The sequence below is a fragment of the Nycticebus coucang genome, chromosome 22 (assembly GCF_027406575.1).
Source record: "Nycticebus coucang isolate mNycCou1 chromosome 22, mNycCou1.pri, whole genome shotgun sequence".
Classification (NCBI taxonomy): Eukaryota; Metazoa; Chordata; class Mammalia; order Primates; family Lorisidae; genus Nycticebus; species Nycticebus coucang.
The window spans coordinates 39,850,360-39,871,299 of NC_069801.1; the positions used below are offsets into that span (position 1 = coordinate 39,850,360).

The 20,940-nt window shown below is 54.2% G+C and overlaps 3 protein-coding genes across 12 annotated transcripts; all 3 read left to right on the top strand.

The window, feature by feature from the left end:
* The first annotated feature begins 287 nt into the window (after positions 1-287).
* ATP6V0B (ATPase H+ transporting V0 subunit b) lies at positions 288-3,671 on the top strand. 3 transcript variants are annotated; one of them, XM_053577218.1, is made up of 8 exons: positions 288-487; positions 1,219-1,267; positions 1,515-1,598; positions 1,726-1,803; positions 1,999-2,068; positions 2,181-2,232; positions 2,427-2,617; positions 3,359-3,671. In XM_053577218.1, the coding sequence occupies exons 1-8, from the start codon at positions 421-423 to the stop codon at positions 3,383-3,385; spliced, it is 618 nt and encodes a 205-aa protein (XP_053433193.1). In that variant the 5' UTR covers positions 288-420; the 3' UTR covers positions 3,386-3,671. The 3 variants fall into 3 exon arrangements, with proteins under 3 accessions (XP_053433193.1, XP_053433195.1, XP_053433194.1); XM_053577219.1 differs by lacking the exon at positions 288-487 and adding an exon at positions 499-992; XM_053577220.1 differs by lacking the exon at positions 1,219-1,267 and having other exon boundaries at positions 345-487.
* Positions 3,672-4,582: 911 nt separating this feature from the next.
* B4GALT2 (beta-1,4-galactosyltransferase 2) lies at positions 4,583-16,043 on the top strand. Of its 7 annotated transcripts, XR_008377010.1 has the most exons (10): positions 4,583-4,969; positions 5,729-5,831; positions 6,180-6,218; positions 6,323-6,678; positions 6,883-7,118; positions 9,916-10,106; positions 10,316-10,438; positions 10,550-10,654; positions 14,696-14,790; positions 15,166-15,303. XR_008377010.1 is itself a non-coding variant. In XM_053577209.1 (9 exons), the coding sequence occupies exons 4-9, from the start codon at positions 6,375-6,377 to the stop codon at positions 15,314-15,316; spliced, it is 1,110 nt and encodes a 369-aa protein (XP_053433184.1). In that variant the 5' UTR covers positions 4,585-4,969; positions 5,729-5,831; positions 6,180-6,218; positions 6,323-6,374; the 3' UTR covers positions 15,317-16,043. The 7 variants fall into 7 exon arrangements, 6 of the variants coding, with proteins under 6 accessions (XP_053433184.1, XP_053433187.1, XP_053433186.1 ...); XM_053577209.1 differs by lacking the exon at positions 14,696-14,790 and having other exon boundaries at positions 4,585-4,969; positions 15,166-16,043; XM_053577212.1 differs by lacking the exon at positions 14,696-14,790 and having other exon boundaries at positions 4,585-4,864; positions 15,166-16,043.
* A 150-nt stretch (positions 16,044-16,193) lies between these two features.
* Positions 16,194-20,862, top strand: CCDC24 (coiled-coil domain containing 24). 2 transcript variants are annotated; one of them, XM_053577215.1, is made up of 8 exons: positions 16,194-16,831; positions 17,055-17,230; positions 17,349-17,465; positions 18,707-18,832; positions 19,643-19,697; positions 20,178-20,247; positions 20,358-20,436; positions 20,520-20,862. In XM_053577215.1, exons 1-8 carry the CDS (start codon positions 16,646-16,648, stop codon positions 20,755-20,757), a joined length of 1,047 nt encoding a protein of 348 aa, XP_053433190.1. In that variant the 5' UTR covers positions 16,194-16,645; the 3' UTR covers positions 20,758-20,862. The 2 variants fall into 2 exon arrangements, with proteins under 2 accessions (XP_053433190.1, XP_053433191.1); XM_053577216.1 differs by having other exon boundaries at positions 20,524-20,862.
* Positions 20,863-20,940: the final 78 nt, after the last annotated feature.

Here is a 20,940-nt window from a genome sequence, read left to right on the forward strand (position 1 = left end):
TGGGTGGGACCCTAGGACGTCGGCGGGAGCAACAGTGATTGCAAGCTGAAGTAGGAAGGACTGAGAGCAGGCTCTGGAATAAAGCTGCGCCGGCGGGGCGAGGCTGGGGTGGGATGAAAGGACTCGAGGAGGACTGGGCAGAAGTCAACGTACTTAGTAAGGAAGAAGCGGAACCTCGGCCGAGACGCCCGACTACAACTACCACTATGCTTAGCGCCCACAGTTCCGGCGTCGCCATGTTTAGACAGACTGTGGGTCTGCACAGGACCTGGCGTGGGGTCACGTGGTGCCAGCGAGTCACGTGGGCGAGTCAGGTGACGCTGCGGGGCGGGACGACAGCCTGCGGGGCGGACGGTGGACGCTGGGACGCGCGGTTTTAGCTCTGGCCCCACCGCTCCGTCCCCCGCCGTTGTTGCCGCCATGACGGGGCTAGCGCTGCTCTATTCCGGGGTCTTCGTGGCCTTCTGGGCTTGCGTGCTTGTCGTGGGTGAGGCGGGGTCCTGGCGGGCGGGAGGCAGCGTGAGGCCTAGCTGGAGCCCGGCGTGGGAAGTGATGTGCCGGGAATACTGAGTTCCAACGCGGGCTTTGTACCCTGGGCTTCGAGACTTGCCTCACGCTTGTTGGATCTCCGACTCTGACGGAGGAGAACCCAGACCTCCACCTGCTTGAGGAAGGGCGCGGGTGGGGGGTGGAGGGAGCAATACCAGGCCCTTTCTGTCACTGCCACCATCTCCTCTACTCTCTGCTGTTGTCCTTTTTCTTGCTGCTGACCGGCCTGCTTGGGTCACAAGCCAGCTGCTCCAGTTCCTCTTCTCTCGGTGGTTTTGCCCTCCCCCACTCGGCTTGTTGAATAAACAGCGGCTCGTACTGAGCCGGCGGGATCTGGTGGGGCCTGGCCGAAGCATTTGCTCCCTCGTTTCCTCCACGGTATTGAGGCTTGCCGGTGGCGTACATGTGGAGAATCTTGCTCTGGGGAGGTGTCATTGAGGGAGGTACGTTATTGGAGGAGTGTCAGAAAATGGAGACCTGAGCAGAGAAGTGTATATGGACAGCTCTACTTGCATCTGGGGGCTGTTTTGAGGCTCTCCCTTGACTCAGATGCAACAAATGTTTAGGGAGGTGACCCTTCATCTGGGCAGCTGCTGCTCTCTGGGTTGGGAATCTTCTCCCTAGTGAAGAGGGCCTAACCCCGGTTTTTTTTTTTTCTCACTACTGCAGGAATCTGCTACACCATTTTTGATTTGGGCTTCCGCTTTGATGTGGCATGGTAAGGGAGGGAGGGCAGGGGGAAAATTCCCCCAGGAGCTTCGTCTCTGCAGCCTTCCCTCTTCTCTGGTCTGAGCCCCTCCCTCATGCCACCCCCAGCTGCCTGAGAACCTAGACCTTTGGAAGATGTGAAGTTTACTGTTGTAGACTCAGGACTGGTGGGGGTATAGGGGAGGTGGGAGGCTAAGAATTTTGTGCCCCTCTTCCCTGCCAGGGCTGAGTTACTTTCTTTCCTGTCTCCACACCAGGTTCCTGACTGAGACTTCACCCTTCATGTGGTCGAATCTGGGCATCGGCCTAGCTATCTCCCTGTCCGTGGTTGGGGCAGCCTGGTGAGTGTTGGGGTGGTGGGACTGGGGTCAGGGACTGAGTCATGGCAGGTGGTGTCACTGGGTTCTTAGTCATCCTGGGGGCAGTGATGGTTGGGTTCTGCTCATCAGTTTCTTACCCTTTCACCAGGGGCATCTATATTACTGGCTCATCCATCATTGGGGGAGGGGTAAAGGCCCCCAGAATCAAGACCAAGAACCTGGTAAGGTAAGTGTAAGGGCCCTTGGGAAGTTGTCAGAACCAGCTGTGGTAGGGAGCTACTTGTGTGTTTGAAATGACATGCTGCTTCTGCTCTTGGTGGGATGGGATGTTAGTAGAAGGGATTTTCTGGGGAGGCAGATTGGTTTCTTTCTTATCTCTTTTCTCCTCTCCACCCCATACCCCCACCTCTACCACTGCCAGCATCATCTTCTGTGAAGCTGTGGCCATCTACGGCATCATTATGGCAATTGTCATTAGCAACATGGCTGAGGTATGGGAGACCAGAGTGGGGGTGGTCACCCATTCTAATGTTTTCTACACATTTCTTAGAGATGGGAAGGTGCATAAGAGGTGGTTTCTGTTTACTTTTATGCTTCCCTCAGCCTTTCAGTGCTACTGACCCCCACGCCATTGGCCATCGGAACTACCATGCAGGTAGGTAGGTGGATGTGAAGGTAAAAAGCCCCCTTACCTTCCACCTTGGACTTCATGTTTTGATATGCTTCACCTACTTTGTCCTGCTTAGTGGAGTTGGAGTGGGCATTAGCCCTGTTAGCCCGCATTGGGCCTAGTTTTCATTTCCCCCTATGCCTGGCTGGGGCTCAGGGTGCCCCTCTCTATCCTCCCAGGCTATTCCATGTTTGGGGCTGGCCTCACAGTGGGCCTTTCCAACCTCTTCTGTGGAGTCTGCGTGGGCATCGTGGGCAGTGGCGCCGCCCTGGCTGATGCTCAGAACCCCAGCCTCTTTGTCAAGATTCTCATCGTGGAGATCTTTGGCAGCGCCATCGGCCTCTTTGGGGTCATCGTTGCAATTCTTCAGGTGCCAAATACTCCTTGGGGGCCTCTGTATTCTTGTCTCCAACCTGCCTTTACCCTCCTTCTGAAGCTGAAGGGCTCCTCATCTCTACTTAAAACCATAGAACCACCCAAGAGCTTTCACTATCTCACTCCTATTTTCAAGTTTGTTCCTTTTTAGGCTTTCAGTTTGTTTTTGTCTATGATCTGATGTCACTGACAACAGTCCTGTTCCTTTCTCAAATGCTTTGTAGATGTTCAGTTCTCATTTAGTCTCTTCTGTCACTGTTTTCGTGCCATTCTCTGTCTCTGTATTTCTTTGTGGTTTAGACTAAGTTGGGATTTTGTCTGTATTAGTCTGTTTCATTGTGTTTAACTGTGTGTGTCAGAGCCTGTATTTGTCTCTGTGACAATCCTCTCAGTAGGAAAGCATATCTGAAATGTATGTTTCCTGCCTGATGGTGTATGGGTTTGTGACTAAGGATTGGCCTGAGGGTCTGAGTGTGACTCTTGGTGAATAGCTTTGTCCAGATTATACTTCTTTCCATCTGTCCTACACTCCGACTTTGTGGGATATCTGACTATCCCTGTTCATCTGTGTGTAGCCATCATGTGTATGTCCATCTGGTCAGTCATCCATTTGTTGTGGTCTGTCTACCCATGGGTTTGCTAGGTCTGATCGCTGTCATTTATTTCTATCTTATCCATTATTCCTCTGTCCCTGCCTCATTTCTCTCTCTTTTTTTTTTTTTCTTTTTTTTTGCAGACCTCCAGAGTGAAGATGGGTGACTAGAACTGTGTGGGGAGGCCATGCTTCACTCTTATTTATTACTGGTTTTCCTGGGACAGCTGGAGCTGTGCCCCTTAGCCTTTCAGGGGCTTGGTGTTCAGGGCCTTCCTTGCACTCACCACTTGAGGCCTGCAGACTTGGAGGCACTGCAGTCCAGGCTGAATCTTCAGTGTGGGGAATGGGCCACTGATGGCAACTGTGTGTGAAATTGTGCACCTTTGTCCCCCACCTCCACCCCAACCCATCTTCCCATTGTTTGTGAAATAAACATGGTATTTGTCCTGGGTCAGTGCAGCTTCTGTTGCCCACTTGCGCCACCTTTCACAGAGGAAGGGTAAAAGGGCCTTTGCTCCTCAACTTAGTACTAATCTCTTACCAACTTTCTGACTTCTGTACACATCTCTGCTCTGGACAGAGGTGGCTCCTGGGTAGGGAAGTAAGGGTGCTGGAGAGGGTTATGTAGCTCCTAAGTATCTTTGTTGAAGGGGACAAGGGAAATGGGCCCCTGAGTATGTTTGCTTGGAGTCCTCCTAGCCTCTTGTTCTCAGCACTCTGTCCAGTAGGCCCAAATTGTCAGACCACACATACTTACCCGGCTCTACCCTCAGGCATCATCACCCCCTATCCCTCCCTGTGAGTTTGGGAGCCCATTCCTCTGTCTCAGATTCGCTAGTAGTAAATTACTGTCCCAGCACCCATCCCCTTCCAGCAACCTCGGCTCTGATCCCTACTCTGTTCCCGGGGCTTGTTCAGCTCCTATGCCTGTCCTCGTATTTTTTCCCCCCTCTTACCCAACTTGTTACCCTGGAAGCCGCGGCCACTTCCAGTCCATGTCTTAAAAGGGTCCTGCCCACCCAGTAACCCCCTCTCTGCTGACCAACCGTTTTCACGCTCCCCCCGCCCCCATTAGTTGACAAATTTCTAAGCTGCCTGAGTTGGCCCAACCTCTGGGCCCCCTCCCTTGGCTGAGTTCACGCTCCAACTCAGTCCTCCACCCCACTCAGAAGCTTGACCGTTCCATACCATCTCTCTTCCAATCCGTTGGATGGACCTGGTCAATTTCCTACACCCCTGCCGGGTTCGGAGCCTCTTTTGTGGCCTGGATGGGCCCTGGGCCAGGGCGGACGTCTGAGCGGCGCGCGGCGGGTGCGGGTGCGCTGGAGGCGGGGGCCGCGGAGGCGCGCGCGCGAGCGCGCGAGCCGGGCATGCCCCTCCGAGGAGCCGTAGCGCGGGAGGGAGGCGGCGGCGCTGTGGTCCGTCGGTCCGCCGGTCCGTGGGTCTGCCGGCCGCCCGGCCCCGCCCTGCCCCCCGGGGCGGCTCGGCTCCATGGCCCGCAGCGGCGGCGGGAGGCGGCCCAGGGGCCACTGGGGCCGCTGACCGGGCGGCGGGGCCGGGCCATGGGGGACGGAGCCGTCCGTAGCCGCCGGAGCCGGGAACCCTGCCTTAGCCGGAGCGGCACCCCCTGCTGAGCCCGAGCGCCGGGTGAGAGGAGGACGCCCGCAGCCCCACACCCAGGGCCCCGAGATTCCAGACCCGGCCCCACAAGGGGCACCCTAAGTGTGGTCCCGAGATCCCAAGTCGGACCTGGTGAGAGGCGCTGGCGGCCAGACCCCGGCCTGACTTTCCCCACCCCACTCCTCCCCCTCCCCCATGGGCTCCTCTGTCTCCCCCAGCCGGCGTCCCTTATTGTCCTCGCTCGCCCCGGCCTCGTGGCGTGGGGAGGCGCTGGATCCACGGCTCATCTCCGTTCCCCCGGCCCCCGCCCTACATCCACTCCCTGCAATCCATACTCCTCACCCCCAGGCTCCACACCCACCGGTCTCTGCCGCCTCCCCCGTTCCAGGGTGCCACGTGTTCAGTCTCCCAGCCCCTCCCAAGCGCACCCCTCAGTTTGGCCACCAGCCTGACCCCAAACCCCTGCCCCGGGGGGAAGGGTGGGAATATTTGCGTGTGGGTCTCGCTGGGAGCTGCCTGGGAACTGGATGGGTGACTGTGTATGTGCAGGAGCAGCGGCTTTGTTTGTGTAGTTATCTGTGTCTGGGCGTGGGTGATTATAGCTGAGACTTGGGTATCCATTGGCTATGTGTGTCTGTGAATGAGACTTACCTGCTCCCTGAAAACACTGCCAGATGTGGTTGCTGCTCTGTTGGAACCACTAGAGCCACTGCCCAGGAAGACCCCTTCTTGCCGTGCTGTGTGCTGTGTCCCTGTCTCCAGGGCCCAGACATCCCCTGTTCTGGGAATCAGAACCAGCTGTGCAAGGCAGAGCTTTGTCCCAATCTCAAGGGAGCTGGTCTTGAGGTCTTTGCTGAGGGGTGTACTCCCCCACCCTGTATTTTGGCCCAGCCTGCTTACTCCTGGGACCTGAATGAACAAATCATGGCTCCTGAAAGGACTAAGTGAAGTCATGAATAGAAAGCACTCCTGCATGATAGCTGCTTGGGACTCAGTAAGTGGTCTCCCTTCTTTCTTCCCCCTTCCCCCAAGCCTTGAGTCCTAGGTGGAGGATGCTCCCCTGTGGGATGTCTGTTCTCTGGGGCACAGGAACAAATGTGGGTCTGTAGGTAAACATGTTTCCATGCTTAGGTATCAACCAGCATGATCAGAGTTCACATGACTGTGTTGTTGGGAATATATGGGTGTGTGTGTGGAGTAGAATTGAGCAATAAGGGTTTGTACCTGAGAATGTGTATCAGTGAAGTGGAGGAAGGTAAGTATATGTGGCTTAGGAGTGGGTGTGCCTGAGGATATGTGAGTACTGAATTGACAGGAGCTGTGTCTGGGTGTCTGTTTGCAGGTAGAATGTGAGTCCATAAGTGTCAAAGGGTGTGAGCAGGTAGGTGTGGGTCAGTGAGTGTGAGCAGCTGACCTGAGGTGGGTGGGCAGCCTTGGCCACTGTACCCTGACCTGCTGGGTCTTCTTCCCTCATATCCTGCTCAGGCTGGCAGCCAGATGCCTGGGCCCACTGGATGGGCCGGTGGCCACCTGCGGGATGAGCAGATTGCTGGGGGGGACGCTGGAGCGCGTCTGCAAGGCTGTGCTCCTTCTCTGCCTGCTGCACTTTCTTGTGGCCGTCATCCTCTATTTTGACGTCTATGCCCAGCACCTGGCCTTCTTTACCCGCTTCAGTGCCCGTGGCCCTGCCCGTGCCCTCCACCCAGCTGCCAACAGCAACAGCAGCTACTCCCGGCCCAACACCACTGCCCCCAGCTCCAGGCTCCCTGAGGTCCCCAGTGCCCGGCCTGGCCCCACAGCTCCTGTGCTGCCATCCTGTCCTGACTCACCGCCTGGCCTGGGTAAGCCTGGGATTGGGGGCGGGGGGAGGGGTTCTTAATCAGTTTGGGGAGATGGAGTCTGGACCTATAGGGGTGCCAAGGGTCCAGGTCTGCTATAAGAGGGCTATTTTGGGGGTTTCCTTGCCTACCCCCAGGCTGAGGGAGGGGGTTGATGTCCCTGGATTCTGGCCAAGGCCCTGATTCGTGACACCATCCTGCCTGCAGTGGGCCGACTTCTGATCGAGTTCACCTCTCCCATGTCACTGGAGCGGGTGCAGAGGGAGAACCCAGGTGTACTCCTGGGCGGCCGCTATACACCACCTGACTGCACCCCAGCCCAGACAGTGGCAGTTATCATCCCCTTTAGACACCGAGAGCACCACCTACGCTATTGGCTCCACTATCTGCACCCCATCTTGAGGCGGCAGCGGCTGCGCTACGGTGTCTATGTCATTAACCAGGTGCGCTGTCTGTGGTCCCTGGCTAGACACTAGCCACCAGGAAACCCACATGCACCAGTGGGAGTGCCTGCCCGCCCATAGGGGTGTGGAGGCCATGTGCCTGTTCGAGCATATGTGGGTAGGGGGCATTTGCGGGTTCTTGTCCATGCATAGTAGCATGGATATTTAAACCTGCGGCCATAGATAAGTTGTCATTGGGCACAGGAAGATGTGTGTGTGCAGCAGTGCATGTGAATGTTGGCGTGCATGCTCGTGTCCATGTCCATGTGCATAACCTCAGAAGGGAGTGAGCCCCACCCCGTGGTGGTGGAGGGCCAGGGTATGCTGATGAGGAGGAGGTGTCAGAGGCCCCAAAAGAGAAAGCTAGACCCAAGGGACTCAGCTCAGTGCTTGAACCCTTCAATGTGCCTGGGTCCCAGAGAGGATCTGACACGGGCCCTCCTTACCCACACAGACCTCTCAGACATGTGTCTGCATAGACCCTGGGCGGATGGTGCGTGTGTGGAGTTGGAACAGGGATCATGAGAGCACAGAGGGGCCTGGTCCAGCCTGAGGTTGGGAAGCAATCTAAGGGATGAGCAGGTGTCAGGGACAAGAGGAGACCAGCGTCCTAGGAGCTAGAGGACATGGCCCAGACAGAGAGCTGGTTTCATGTGTTTGGGAACTTTTGGGTGAAGTGCAGGGTCCAACATAATAGGCTGAGTGGCAAAGATGGGGCTTGGAGAAGTTGGTGATGGCCAAACCAAGAAAGGTCTTGGGGGGCATGTTAAGTAGTTGGATTCCAGCCCATAGGTGGCAGAGCACCATTGTGAGGCTGTAAGGGGGAGTGATGCATATGTTTGCTTTTCAGAAAGATTGCTCTTGTTGCATGTGGAAAGAGGACTAGAGGCAGGGTTCCCACTTGGGAAGAGATGATTAACGCCCAGGAAGGTAACCATGCCTGTGAGTAAGATGGTAGTTGTGAGGATGAGAAGGGAGATGTTGTGGAGAGTGAGAAGAGAGTGATGTCAAGATAGCATGGGGGTTTTTGTCTTGGCTGTTTGCTGTGGGAATGGCTGTGCCTGTGAACTCACAGGGACATAGGCGCTGGGCCAGATCTGGGGGAGTGTGACTTTGAATCCTTCTTGCATGTGATGAGTTTGAGTGCCTGAGGGAAGTATACGGGGAATGTGGAAGGCAGGTAGACAAATTACGTCTGTGGTAGGAGGAGGTCTGAGAGTACTGTTGTGTAGTAGTCCCGAAAACCAATAATGTCTGACTTGCTCAGGGAGCCAGGGACATGAGAAGAGAAAGCTAGCACTCAAGGGATAGTTGGGGAAAGAGGCCACTCCAGAAGCTGAGAGGGTTGGTTGGATGGTCGGAGGAGCCCAGGAGAGTGCGGCATCCTGGAAGCCCAGCAGTCAGCGTCAGGAAGGAAATATGGCAGTTGCGTGAGCGCTGTGGGGGCGTGAGGAGGGATGTGGATGAGAAGCGTCCAGTGGATTTAGCAACAAGGTGGGCCCAGCAAGAGCCATTTCAGGGGCATGGTGGGGGCGGAAGCAGATTGCAGTGGGTTGAAGAAGGAATCGGATTTGACGAAATGGATAAAACCAATTGGAGACAACTCTTTTAAAAGAATCTGTGTCAAGAAGGGAAGGCAAAAGGCAGGGTGGTGGCTGGAGGGAGATGTTTTTCCAGATGGGAGAGACTTAAACAAGTTTATGAGTCATATGGGAGAAACCTAGGACTCCTGGCTGGTGAGGGAGGTCAGAGGGAATGCTGATGAGCCAGGAGGACACAGACAGTTCCTCCTGAGGCCAGTGGAAGATAAAGTGCAGGAGAGGGAAGGCAGGGAACAGGGGGCTGGGCAGTCCAGGGTTCCAGAGGGGAGCAGTCCCAGCTGCCAGGCCTAGGGGAGACTACTGTTCCAGGACCCTTTCTGACTCTAGCCTGGAGGTTGTGGGATGGAGCAGGGGGTCAGGGGTCAGCCACTCCTGTTGAATGCTTCCTGCTCTGCTCAGGATTTAGTGCTTGAACCTACATGGCCAGGATCCCTGCAGCCCCATTTCCCAGGGGACCCCAGGCTCACTGCTCTGTAATCGCCTTAGGCCACCTGTTTGTCATTTTGTTGGGGAGACAAGTGAATCTAGCTTAGTCCTGTCTTGGGAGTTGGATGTGGATCCAAACAAGCCAGAGTGGGCAGGTGCCTGAGGCTTGGTACTCAGTTGCCATGGACCAATACTGGGGTTTGAGTATTCACTGTTCATCTCACTTCATGACTGTATGCTCAGCAGGGATATGGACCAGGGCTGCTCATCTCCAGAATCCCCACTGGCACAAAGGGCTGCAGAGTGTGTTTCAGGGAATGAGAAGTGAGCTTTACATCACCATTTAAGTGGATATTGGTATAAAGGGAGCCCAAAGGAGGGAAGGAGTAAGCATACTGGGGCCGGAGGTTTGGTCAGGGAAGCCTTTCCAGACATGAGTTTGACATGCAAAGGAGAACATTCCAGGTGCAGGGACTGCTACCCCCAAGCCTGAGAGGCAGGCAAGCCCAGTGTGTCCTCGGGCTAGTGAGGAATACAGTGTGGCTGGGCCTTAGGAGCTCAGGGGAGTGGTCACAGGGGAGACTGGAGGCAAATCATGAGAAGCATTTGAGGACCAGATTCAGAGTAGAGGCTGGACTTGATCTTGAGAGTCTAGAGGAACCCTGTATTGGGGTTGGGGTAGACCCCCAAGGACTGCTCTGGAGAGTGGTAAAGTGGCAGGTGCTGCTGGTCACAGGCTCACAGCTGACCCCTTCCCTCCCCCATCTCAGCATGGTGAGGATACCTTCAACCGGGCCAAGCTGCTCAATGTGGGCTTCCTAGAAGCATTAAAGGAAGACCCCACCTATGACTGCTTCATCTTCAGTGATGTCGACCTGATCCCAATGGATGACCGCAATCTGTACCGCTGCGGAGACCAGCCCCGTCACTTTGCCATTGCCATGGACAAGTTCGCCTTCCGGTGAGGGCAGCCTTCTCAGCTAGATCTAGACCTCCCTGCCCCTACATCCCCAGGCCCAGTGTCCTGCTTGCTCCTGGCCCCTAGCCCCAGCCCAGACCCTCTTGCTGGGCTGGGTCCTCCCTGGCCTGTTACACATTCCTGCCACTCTCTCTCTATCCTTCATTGAAACCCCTGGGGACCCTACTGACACCTGTCATCCCATGCCATAGGCTGCCCTATGCTGATTACTTTGGAGGTGTGTCAGGCCTGAGTAAGGCCCAATTTCTGAGAATCAATGGCTTCCCCAACGAGTACTGGGGCTGGGGCGGTGAGGATGACGACATCTTCAACCGGTGAGTAGGGGTGGGGTGGGGAGTAGACTGGCTGGGTGAGAGAGGTGCAGGCTGGGTGGGGCTCCTTGCCCTTTCCGGTGCCTGCTCCAGTCCATCTGTCCCCATCCTCAGGATCTCCCTGACTGGGATGAAGATCTCACGCCCAGACATCCGGATAGGCCGCTACCGCATGATCAAGCATGACCGGGACAAGCATAATGAGCCCAACCCTCAAAGGTGACCCCCAGTACCCCTGACCCAAGTGCACCTGATCCCTGACCCCCTTAAGGTGACCTCCAAGCTTCCTTAACCTTTGAGAGGGACTCCTTGTACCACTAATCCTCAGAGGTGATCCAATACCCTAGATCCTGACTCCCTAGAGGCAGCTCCTGGCACCCCTGATCCTTATACCCCACCCTTAGCTCAGCTTCAGCTCCAGATATTGCCCATCTCTGGCCTGATGCCTAGAGGTGACTAGAAATGAAAACTAGAGCTCAGATTGGTCTTGAATAGATTGCATTCCTATTGGCCCTTGCAGACCTCATTTGTGTACCTCACTTGTGTACCTTGTGGGACCTCTGCTTATACTAGTCCTGCCAGAGCAGAAAGGATGAGAGCCAGCAGGTGCTGGGCACAGCTCCTATGGACCCGACGAAGGTGGCTTAAGCAATGCGGGATGGGGCATGGAAAGTAGTGCCAACACCCCTGAGTTTGGAAGAGGCAGCTTCGTTTCTTGGGAGATGGCCGCATTTGGTGTCAAGGACTGGCAGGAAGTGAAATGTAGACAAGGGCTTCTTGGGCTTCTTTATGCTGCTCTGTGATTGCTGTCAAGCTTTATGGGGACAGAGGACCTAGAGCAGTCATTCCCAATCCTGCTCTCCCTCATAAGATCATTTCAGGAGGGAGACAGGCAGTTACAGCACAAGGAGATCAGAGCAAAGTGCTGTCCTGGCAGAAGAGGTAGTGATGTGGGAGGCTTCTTGGGGGAGGTGATGGTAAACTGGAATTTGAAAACAGTTATTAGTGGGCGGCGCCTATGGCTCAGTGAGTAGGGCGCTGGCCCCATATGCCGAGGGTGGCGGGTTCAAACCCAGCCCCGGCCAAACTGCAACAAAAAAATAGCCGGGCGTTGTGGTGGCGTGCGCCTGTAGTCCCAGTTGCTTGGGAGGCTGAGGCAAGAGAATCGCATAAGCCCAAGAGTTAGAGGTTGCTGTGAGCCGTGTGACGCCATGGCACTCTACCCGAGGGCGGTACAGTGAGACTCTGTCTCTACAAAAAAAAAAAAGAGAAGAGTTATTAGTCCCAGCTGCTCGGGAAGCTGAGGAAAGAGAATTGCGTAAGCCCAAGAGCTGGAGGTTGCTGTGAGTCCTGTGACGTCATGGCACTCTACCGAGGGCGGTAAAGTGAGACTCTGTCTCCACAAAAAAAAAAAAAAAAAGAAAAGAAAAGAATTATTAATTCAATAGATATTTGTCTCATGCCTACCTTGGTGGAGGAGCCCAGTATGGATAAAAAGAATCATATTTGTAAGAGCCTTGGAATGTGAACATGGATAGTATATACTGAGCATCTTAAACTAATTGGTTTTATGATCTCTGAAGGCTAGTAGTGACATTTGGGGTGTCAGTGCTGAGTAGTAGGGGTATTGAATACTGACAGGTTAGGAATTTAACTTTTGTCCCAGAGGGGTGGGAGACTCATGGAATGGCAGGATCAGCTTTGTGTTAAGGAGGCATAGTCTTGGAGTTTGAGGAAGGTGAAGGGTAGCGTGGATGCTAGGTGCAGCAGGAAAAGAAGTGGACTAGGCCTGAAGTAACTGATGAGTCCAAGAGGGCACGGTGAGGTAAGCATTGGGGGGCGGTGCTATGCCCCAGGTTAGACAGTAGGGTTTTTCTGCTCTGAACCTAGGGTGTAGGAATTGGGGAGGTGGGTTGCAACACTGAGGCAGGGTGGGTGATTGGCAGAAGCCTGAAGCACTGAGGAGTCCAAAGAGCTGATGAAAAAGGGGTTCGGATAAAAACCATAGTTGGTAGGGAAGGGAAGACAAATTGGGAGAAAAGGGTCTTCAGGGCAGCTGAGCAAGAGTGCTCAATACTAAGTGGCTCAGGAGAAGGATCTGATCTGAGCTGAGCTTAGGACTGGGAGAATCAGAATATGTTGAGATAAGGCTGGGGGTGGAGCTTTACAATTACATGCCAGGAACCCTGGTCTTGTTTCAGAAATAGCTTGTCTGGGTGCTGTCATCAGTTAGTGATGTCTGCCTTGGGTCTAGAAATGGCAAGATAGCAAGAAGCTGCTGGCTTAAGGAACTCCTTAGATGGTGGTTCTGTCTACTTGTTTTTGCCTCAAATCTAGTTCTCTTAGATTCTTTTTGTCACTCTACATATCCAAACCACCAGCAAGTCCTAATATGAGTGAGCCCACCAACAGTCTCCCTTTCCTGCTACCTTTTTTTCCTTCCTTCCCTCCCTCCCTTCCTACCTACCTGTGTACCTCCCTCCTTTTTCCCTTCCCTCCTTTTGAGAAGGGGGCTTGCTGTCTATTGGTTCAGCTAGAGTACAGTGGCTTCACCATAGCTCACTGCAACCTCAACTCCTGGGTTCACGTGATCTTCCTGGCCTCAGGCTCTTAAAGCTGAGCCTACAGATGTGTGTCACCATGTCTGGGGAGTTTTTTATTTATTTTTTTTTGAGACAAGAGTCTCTGGGCAGTGCCTGTGGCTCAGTGAGCTGGGTGGCAGCCCCATATACCGAGGGTGGTGGGTTTGAACCCAGCCCAGGCCAAACTGCAACAAAAAATGGCCAGGCATTATGGCGGGTGCCTGTAGTCTCAGCTACTTGGGAGGCTGAGGCAAGAGAATCGCCTAAGCCCGAGAACTGGAGGTTGCTGTGAGCTGTGACGCCACAGCATTCTACTAGGGGTGACAAAGTGAGACTCTGTCTCTTAAAAAAAAAAAAAAAAAGACATAACCTGAACTACTGAAAAGATCAATTTCCAGAAGGTTTGTTTTGTATAAACTCCATGTTAGTTTTTGGTAGAGTATCTTTTTCTTTTCTTTCTTTCCCTTCCTCTCCCTTTTTTCTTTCTTTTTCTTTTCTTTTTTTTTTTGATTTTTGGTTGTTTGATGTGCAATATGTTTTTGTATGCAGGTAGTAAATAAACTTTGATTTTCTATTAAAAAAAGTCTCACTATGTCACTGTCTGTAGAGTGCTGTTATATTACAGCTCACAGCAACCTCAAACTCTTGGGCTTAAGCAATTCTCTTGCCTCAGCCTCCCACGTAGCTGGGACTACAGGCGCCTGTCACAATGACCAGCTATTTTTTGTTATAGTTGTTGTTGTTTGTTTGGCAGGCCCAGGCTGGGTCCGAACCCGCCAGCTCCAGTGTATGTGGCCGGTGCCCTAGCTGCTGAGCTACAGGTGCTTAGCCATCTGGGTAGTTTTTAAATTTTTTTTTGTAGCAACAGGGCCTCACTATTGCCCAGGATGGTCTCAAACTGGTAACCTCAAGTGATCTTCCCACTTCGGCCTCCCAAAGTGCTAAGATTATAGGCATGAGCCACTATATCTGGCTCCCCTTTATTGTCTTATCCCTGGTCCAACTTCTGATCTCCTTTGGGCCACCACAGTGGTCTCTAAGTGTTTTCTCTCCTTCCTATCCCTTTGTTGTTCATGGCCTGCCTCCCAAACTGGATTAAAATCCCTCAATGTGGCTCGGTGCCTGTGGCTAAGGGGCCAGCCACATACACCTGTGCTGGAGGATTCGAATCCAGCCCAGGCCTGCCAAACAACAATGACGACTGCAACTAAAAAGAAAAAATAGCTGGGCGTTGTGGTGGGTGCCTGTAGTCCCAGCTACTTGGGAGGCGGAGGCAGGAGAATCGCTTGAGCCCAAGAGTTGGAGGTTGCTGTGAGCTGTGAGCTGTGATGCTGCGGCACTCTACCCAGGGCGACAGCTCGAGGCTCTGTCTCAAAAAGAAAAAAAGAAACCCTCAGTGCCTTTTCACAGAATAAAATAGGCAAATGCTTTCTCTGACTTAGAGAGCCCTGCTCATGTATAGTATACTCTAACTCCAAGCTAATCTTATTCTGTTTGGCTCATTAAGGGTTAGTTACTCAGCTACGCAAAATCTTATTTCCAGTTTAGGGTCAGCATGTGCTCTGAACTCTGCCTGGCAAGCTCTTCCCCCTGCCCTCCGCATGTTATCACACATGCATCCTTTTCAAGGCAGTTTTCTTGTCTCCCTTGGCACCCTGACGTCTTCCTCATCTGTTAGCTGCCTACTCTAGAGAAGCAGACTTGCCTGACGAAGGACCTGGCCTTCACTGTAGCCCTGTGCTTAGAGCATATCCTGGCACATGGGACTGCTCCGTAAGTAGCTGGTGAAGGGGTGACTAAAGGATGAGGAACAGAAGATGGCACAGGCTTGGGAGTAAAGATGACACATCTGACATAGAACACATTGCATTTGAGGTGCCTGTGGGATTCCTCATGTCTCCAATGACACCATTCCTCATGGGTGTCAGACTTGGAAGTAAGGTCTAAGCTGAGAGATTTGTAAGGGTGTCGCAATTCTGTTTATTGAGCAAAGGGGAATGAGGTCTGTTTTGAGGGCAGATGCAAGATCAGAAGGGCTCCTGCCCAGTCACCCCTGGAAGGAGCCAGGATATTCTTAAGTCATTGCCCCAGAAATCCCACATTGGGTTTGGTGTCTAGCCCTGATCAGACCATTTCCATCCTATTTAGGTTTACCAAGATTCAGAACACGAAGCTGACCATGAAGCGAGATGGCATTGGGTCAGTGCGTTACCAGGTTTTGGAGGTATCTCGGCAACCGCTCTTCACCAACATCACAGTGGACATTGGGCGGCCCCCATTATGGCCCCCTCGGGGCTGACACTAATGGACAAGAGCTCTCAGTGCCGAGGATTGCTTGCCAGAGGACTGACCTACAGCCTGGCTGGTGACTGCTCTGTGGGGACCCTGACTGAGACTGGGCTGTATCCTAACGGTCTTCACTAGGCCCCCCCCTCAGCTGCACCTGGAAGTTTCAGAACCCACTTTGGGGGGCTTCCTGCCTGGGCAGGCCCCTCATTTGTGGTCCTCTCTTGGGTCAACCCTCCTTCCTGTCCCACTCCCCCCCAGCCCAGCCCAGGTCACTGTCAGGGTCAGGCCAGCCCCTGCACTGCCTCGCGGAGTGGCCTGGGCTAGGTCGCTCCACCTCTCTGTGCCTCAGTTTCCCCTCCTTGAGTCCCCTAGGGCCTGGAAGGGTGGGAGTGGTGACTAGAGGGCAGTGTCTCTTCCAGGGGGACTTCTCAGATCTGAGGAACCCCTTACTCCCAGGGGAGGGGAAACCTTTTTCATTCAACATGATAGGGGCCAAGCTTTGGTGTGCCCCCTGCTGAGGAGCAGCCCCAGGAGGGACCGGGAGGGGGTGCTGTATCACTTGCTGCCTGGGGTCTTGGGGTGGCCTTTGCATGGGGGGGCAGGTGGAGTGTGGATCAGTCATTCTGGTTCCTGCTTCCCTGTCTCAAGAGAGGAGGCAGTAGCCCCAGGGCCGGCTCTTGTTTGTACATTGCACAGAAACTTGTGTGGGTGCTTTAGTAAAAAACATGAATGGAAAAGCCCCCTTATCTGTTTGGGGATGGGGATCCGTCCCTGAACCTAGTTACCTTGAATGTGTTGCGGTGGAAGGATACCTGGTCCAGGCCATTATGATTCATAGGGGGAAAAGTTTATGCTTTGCTGCCACCTCCCGGCTAGTCAAGCCTACGAAGTGATAAACCGACTGGGTTCAGAATCCTTGGTTCTTAACACCTTACCCGGGGCTGGAAGGTGCCCAGGGATGATCCCGAGGTGCCTGGGATCAGCGCTGTGAATGGTTCCTACTCTCAAGTCCTGTTCACCCCGGCCGGCGGTGGCGATTCGGAGCTCCCAGCCCGCCCTTCGCGCGGACCGAGCCAGGCCAGAGGGCGGGGCCTGGTGGGCCGCTGCGCGGTTTCCCTGGTGACAGCCGCGCGGAAGAGGCGGGGTGGGGCCCCACCTCCCGGCTACCGGGCGCGGTGGCCTGGGACCGCGGCCACGGAGAGCCTGACAGAAGCGGGGCAAAAGAGATAGTGCCAAAAACTGGGTTTCTGGACGGGGTAATTCCGGCCGCAAGAGCTGGTGGCAGGATCTGGGTCTGGATTTGGGGGGTGAGGCTGTAAGCACGGGGCGGGGCACACAAATGCTGCGCTGTGACCTGCTGCCTCTTAGGTGTGAGCTGGTGACTGCGGCGGGGCGAGCCATGCCTTGGGACTCCCCGTCGTTGTGGGAGCTGGTGAAGGAGCATGTTCCGCTCCAGGAGCGACCTGAAGTGAAGAGGATTCTGGGGGAGGCGGCGGTGGACCTGAGCCTGGAGCTGTGGGAGGAGGTGGGGTGTGGGAAGGTGGGCCACGCCCCAGGCCTTCCCCACTACTCGGCTAATTTCCCACCTCTCCCTGACCCTGCCTAGGAATTCCAGAGATCTTGTCAGGTCTTACTGTCCGCCCTTGTCCTCTCCATTTGATTCTGCCCTAACCCAGACTCCCCTAATCCCCCATCCACCTCCCCTCACATCCCTCCCCAGTTGCAAGGTGTCCCAGCTCTCCTTGCAGGTGGCGATGTTATGGGCACTGCTCCAAGAAGCTCGATCTTCCCAAGCCCCCAGCTCAGCCCCCATCTCTGACCCCTTCACTCTTCTGGCACCATCACCCCTCATAAGGGACCTTGTGCGCCAGGAAATCCGGCAGCTGCTCCAGGGTCTCCGCTACAAGGCCATCTGCGAGGGCAGGTGGGAGCCTCAGGCCTGGGCCTCTTACCCAGACATCGGGTGGGCTGGCCCTGCCCCTGCCTTTCCTGTGGTTTCCTGAAAGGAGCGCCTCAGCTTTCTTCATGTGCATCTTCTGCAGGGACCAGGCGAAAGCTTGGGTCCAGTATAACCCCAGGGTCCTGCGCTTTGCCTTGGAAGAGCCCAGGTGTAATTTGCCAGACCGGGAGATATTCCAGATAAGAGATAGTGAACCCAGGTAAAGTGGTGGTATGAGAGCAGGAATCCGTTCCTACTTGGCAGAGAGCCCCAGCCAACTGGTGGGTTCCACTTGGCTCCCTGGAGGAGCTCCCAGTCTGGGGCTGGACACAGACACTTATGATAGAGACCAGCACGTGAGGGCTATAGAAACCCAGGGAAGGATAAGCAAGGCTTTCTGGAGAAAGCACCTACTTTGGTCTGGGTGTTGTAGGAGCAATTTTCTAACAGATGAAAGGGAGAAGAGCTTTGCAGAAAGAGGGAGGAAAGGAGGCCATGCCAGTGGGCAGTTATTCCTCAGGCCTAGAGAACAGTAGTGAGGGCTGGGCTATAGAGAGGTAGGGGGAGATATGGGAGAGGGCAGAAACTTGGGACTGAATGAGATACAGGTTCATAAGTGGACAGCAATGGTTTTTGTTGTTGTTTTTTGAGACAGAGTCTCACTTTGTTGCCCTTGGTAGAGTGCTATGGTGTCACAGCTCACAGCAACGTCAAACTCCTCAGCTCAAGCCATTCTCTTGCCTCAGCGTCCTGAGTAGCTGGGACTACAGGTGCCCACCACAATGCCCAGCTATTTTTAGAGATGGGGGTCTCACTCTTGCTCAGGCTGGTCTCGAACCCTTGAGCTCAGATAGTCCACCCACCTTAGCTTCCCAGAATGCTATGATTACAGGCATGAGCCACAGTGGCCAGCCTGCTTTTTTTTTTTTTTTTTTTTGAGACAGAGTCTCACTGTCACCATGGGTTGAGTGCCTTGGCATCATAACTCACAACAACCTCAAACTCTTGGGCTCAAGAGATCCTGCTGTCTCAGCCTTCCAAGTATCTGGGACTATAGGGACTATAGGTACCCACCACAATGCCAGCTAGTTTTTCTATATTTTAGTAGAGATGAGGTATTACTCTTGCTCAGGCTGGTCTCAAACTCCTAAGCTCAAGAAATCCACATGCCTTGGCCTCCCAGGAGCTAGGATTACAGGCATGAGCTACCTCACCCAGTCTGTAATGGCTTCTTAATCTATTCTTCACACCTCCCTAGAGATGGACAACATCCTCGTTTTGCACATGAGGAAAATAAAGTTCACAAAGAATAAGTGATTTACCTGAGGTCACACACAGTAAAGGTTAGCAGAATCCATTTGTAAACTCAGGCTCCCAAACTCTTACTCATTGCACTATATTATATTGCCTGTGTGAAAAAAGACAAAATTGTCTAGGAAAAGTGGTATTTGTTTCCTGAAGGTCTGGGGTGAGCAATGTAGGGCGAGTGACATTGACTTCATCAGCCAGCAGCAGTCACAGGGATCTCAGCCTCATCAAGAACCAGCTGAATGTGTCCAACATTGATCAGGTTGCTGGACACCTGAGGTGAGGCCCAGGGGCACTTGAGTGGGTGTAGGTGGGGATGGAGACAGGGATGGGTACTGAGGCGCTAGGACTGAGAGATGAGAAAGAGGACAACATACCTTATGTCTGAATCAGTGATGGGACAGAGCCAGTTGCTGCGGAGCTAATAAGGTTGCTACCAGGAGGTAGCCAAGTATGGAGGTCAGAGGGGCCATGGCCCTAGGAATTTTTTTTTTTTTTTTAACTGGGACAGAGTTTCACTATGTTGCCCTGGGTAGAGTGCCATGGCGTCACAGCTCACAGCAACCTCCACCTCTTGGGCTTAAGTGATTCTCTTGCCTCAGCCTCCCGAGTTGAAACTACAGGCACCCACCACAACCCCTGGCTATTTTTTGTTGCAGTTGTCATTCAAACCCGGAGCTGGGTTTGAACCTTTCAGCCTCAGTGTATGTGGCTGGCCCTGTAACCACTGTGCTATGTGTGCTGAGCTGGCCCTAGGAATTTTACCCTGACATGGGATAGGGGTGGAGGGTAGCCACAGAAGGGTTTTAAGCAGGCCTAGGGCAATAGTGCAGAAGAGAGAGGATAGTGGCTGCCAGGGTGGGAGCTGTGAGGTGGTCAAAGAGAAGACACATCCTCCCCAGAAAGAGACTGATGGGGAGCCAGAAGTCAATGCTGGCAGCCCTTCGGCAGCAGAGAGCAATGTGGGCTGAGAAAGAAGGGGCTGGAGGGGGTTCTTGGTGAAGCTGGAGGTTGGGACCATGTGGAAGGCTCAGCTGAGACTTGTCCCTGTGACATTGGTTCTGGCTGTTGTGCTCCCTTGTGTCCCAGAGGCCTCCTAGAAGAGGAGTGTCGTACCTTGGAGAAGGAGATCCCCATCCTGCAGGTGAGCTGCAGCTTTGGGCCTCCTCCCACCCCCTCACTGCTGAGCATAAACACAGGCTTCTCACAGGGTGTATGAGGCTCATGTACAGGTGTGTCTTCATACAGAAGTGCTCATAAAGGTGGTGTGACGCCTTCATCCATTTCTCATGTGTGCACATTGGTGTGTTTGTGTGAAATCCTAGAAACCCAAGATTCTGGTTGAGCCCTTAAGTCCAGGAGTTTTAGATTAAGCTGCTGGATTTGCCTCAGGTCTTCTGCCTCCTTCCTTTGCCTAAGTTTGGGGACAGGCCCAATGACTATCTCACTAAACTCAGCTTTTCAGCAGGGCTGGAGTTCCCTTGGAGGGGCTGCACCATGATGGCTTGACTGAGGGGGCTGCATGGGCTCATTCCTGGGCCCTGCCCTAGGGATGTTTGTCTCTGTATCCTGCCTTGCCTGAGCTTTCCCTTAAGGCTGGGTACTGACCTAGCTGTCCCTGCAGCGCTGCCTGGAAGAGGAGGCCGTGCGGGCTTGCCACCCCTATGAGGCAACCCTGGAGCCCACTCTGGCAGGTGAGGACTCTAAGCAGGTTCCAGAGCACTCAGCTTCTTGCTCTCTGCCCTGTACTTACACACACCCTGGAGAAGCTGGGCACTGTGACTCAGCTATATCTGTCCTCCAGAGCTAAAGGAACAGAGGAGGGCCATGGAGCAGGAGCTGCAGGCATCTCTGTGGCCTTCTTGTGTTTCTTCCAACCACAGGTAAACCAAGGCAGGAAATGGCCAGGAGGGGTGGGCTGAAGGGTCAGGCCACCGCTACCTTACAATTCCTCCTTCATGTCTAGGCAGTGGCCCTTGGGATCCTCCACTCAGGGCCTCAGACCGCTTCCTTGCTTCTGTGGGGCTGCTGGAGTTTGGGCTGTGTCCCTCCAACACCACCTGCCTGCACCTCCTTTGGAGCACTGTCCCCGACGTGGACGCCGGGCTGCCACCTGCCGCTGGGGACGGCAGCTTCAATGCAGCCCCAGGGAAAGAGCAGCTTCCACCTTGGTGTCCAGTGAGGTGTCCCAGGCCCCAGCATGAAGGGCTGGTCACAAGATGGGCTTCAGCTCCTGCTGAAATGTGCCCCATCAGCTGCTGTGGCCCCACCAGCTTGAGATTGCGTCTTGGATGAGCTCTTGCCAAGACCCCAAGGCTGCTTTCTGGCCCTTGCCCCTCATCCCTTGCCAGATCCCTATATCTGGGGCTTTATGGCTGGGCATCTAT

Coding starts and splice junctions, on each gene's coding strand:
- ATP6V0B (XM_053577218.1), top strand. CDS start 421: ATGACGGGGCTAGCGCTGCTCTATTCCGGGGTCTTCGTGGCCTTCTGG. Junction 1,268..1,514: donor TTCCGCTTTGATGTGGCATG/GTAAGGGAGGGA, acceptor TCTCCACACCAG/GTTCCTGACTGAGACTTCAC. Junction 2,069..2,180: donor TCATTAGCAACATGGCTGAG/GTATGGGAGACC, acceptor TGCTTCCCTCAG/CCTTTCAGTGCTACTGACCC.
- B4GALT2 (XM_053577209.1), top strand. CDS start 6,375: ATGAGCAGATTGCTGGGGGGGACGCTGGAGCGCGTCTGCAAGGCTGTG. Junction 6,679..6,882: donor TGACTCACCGCCTGGCCTGG/GTAAGCCTGGGA, acceptor TCCTGCCTGCAG/TGGGCCGACTTCTGATCGAG. Junction 10,655..15,165: donor AATGAGCCCAACCCTCAAAG/GTGACCCCCAGT, acceptor CATCCTATTTAG/GTTTACCAAGATTCAGAACA.
- CCDC24 (XM_053577216.1), top strand. CDS start 16,646: ATGCTGCGCTGTGACCTGCTGCCTCTTAGGTGTGAGCTGGTGACTGCG. Junction 18,833..19,642: donor CAGGTTGCTGGACACCTGAG/GTGAGGCCCAGG, acceptor CTTGTGTCCCAG/AGGCCTCCTAGAAGAGGAGT. Junction 20,437..20,523: donor TGTGTTTCTTCCAACCACAG/GTAAACCAAGGC, acceptor ATGTCTAGGCAG/TGGCCCTTGGGATCCTCCAC.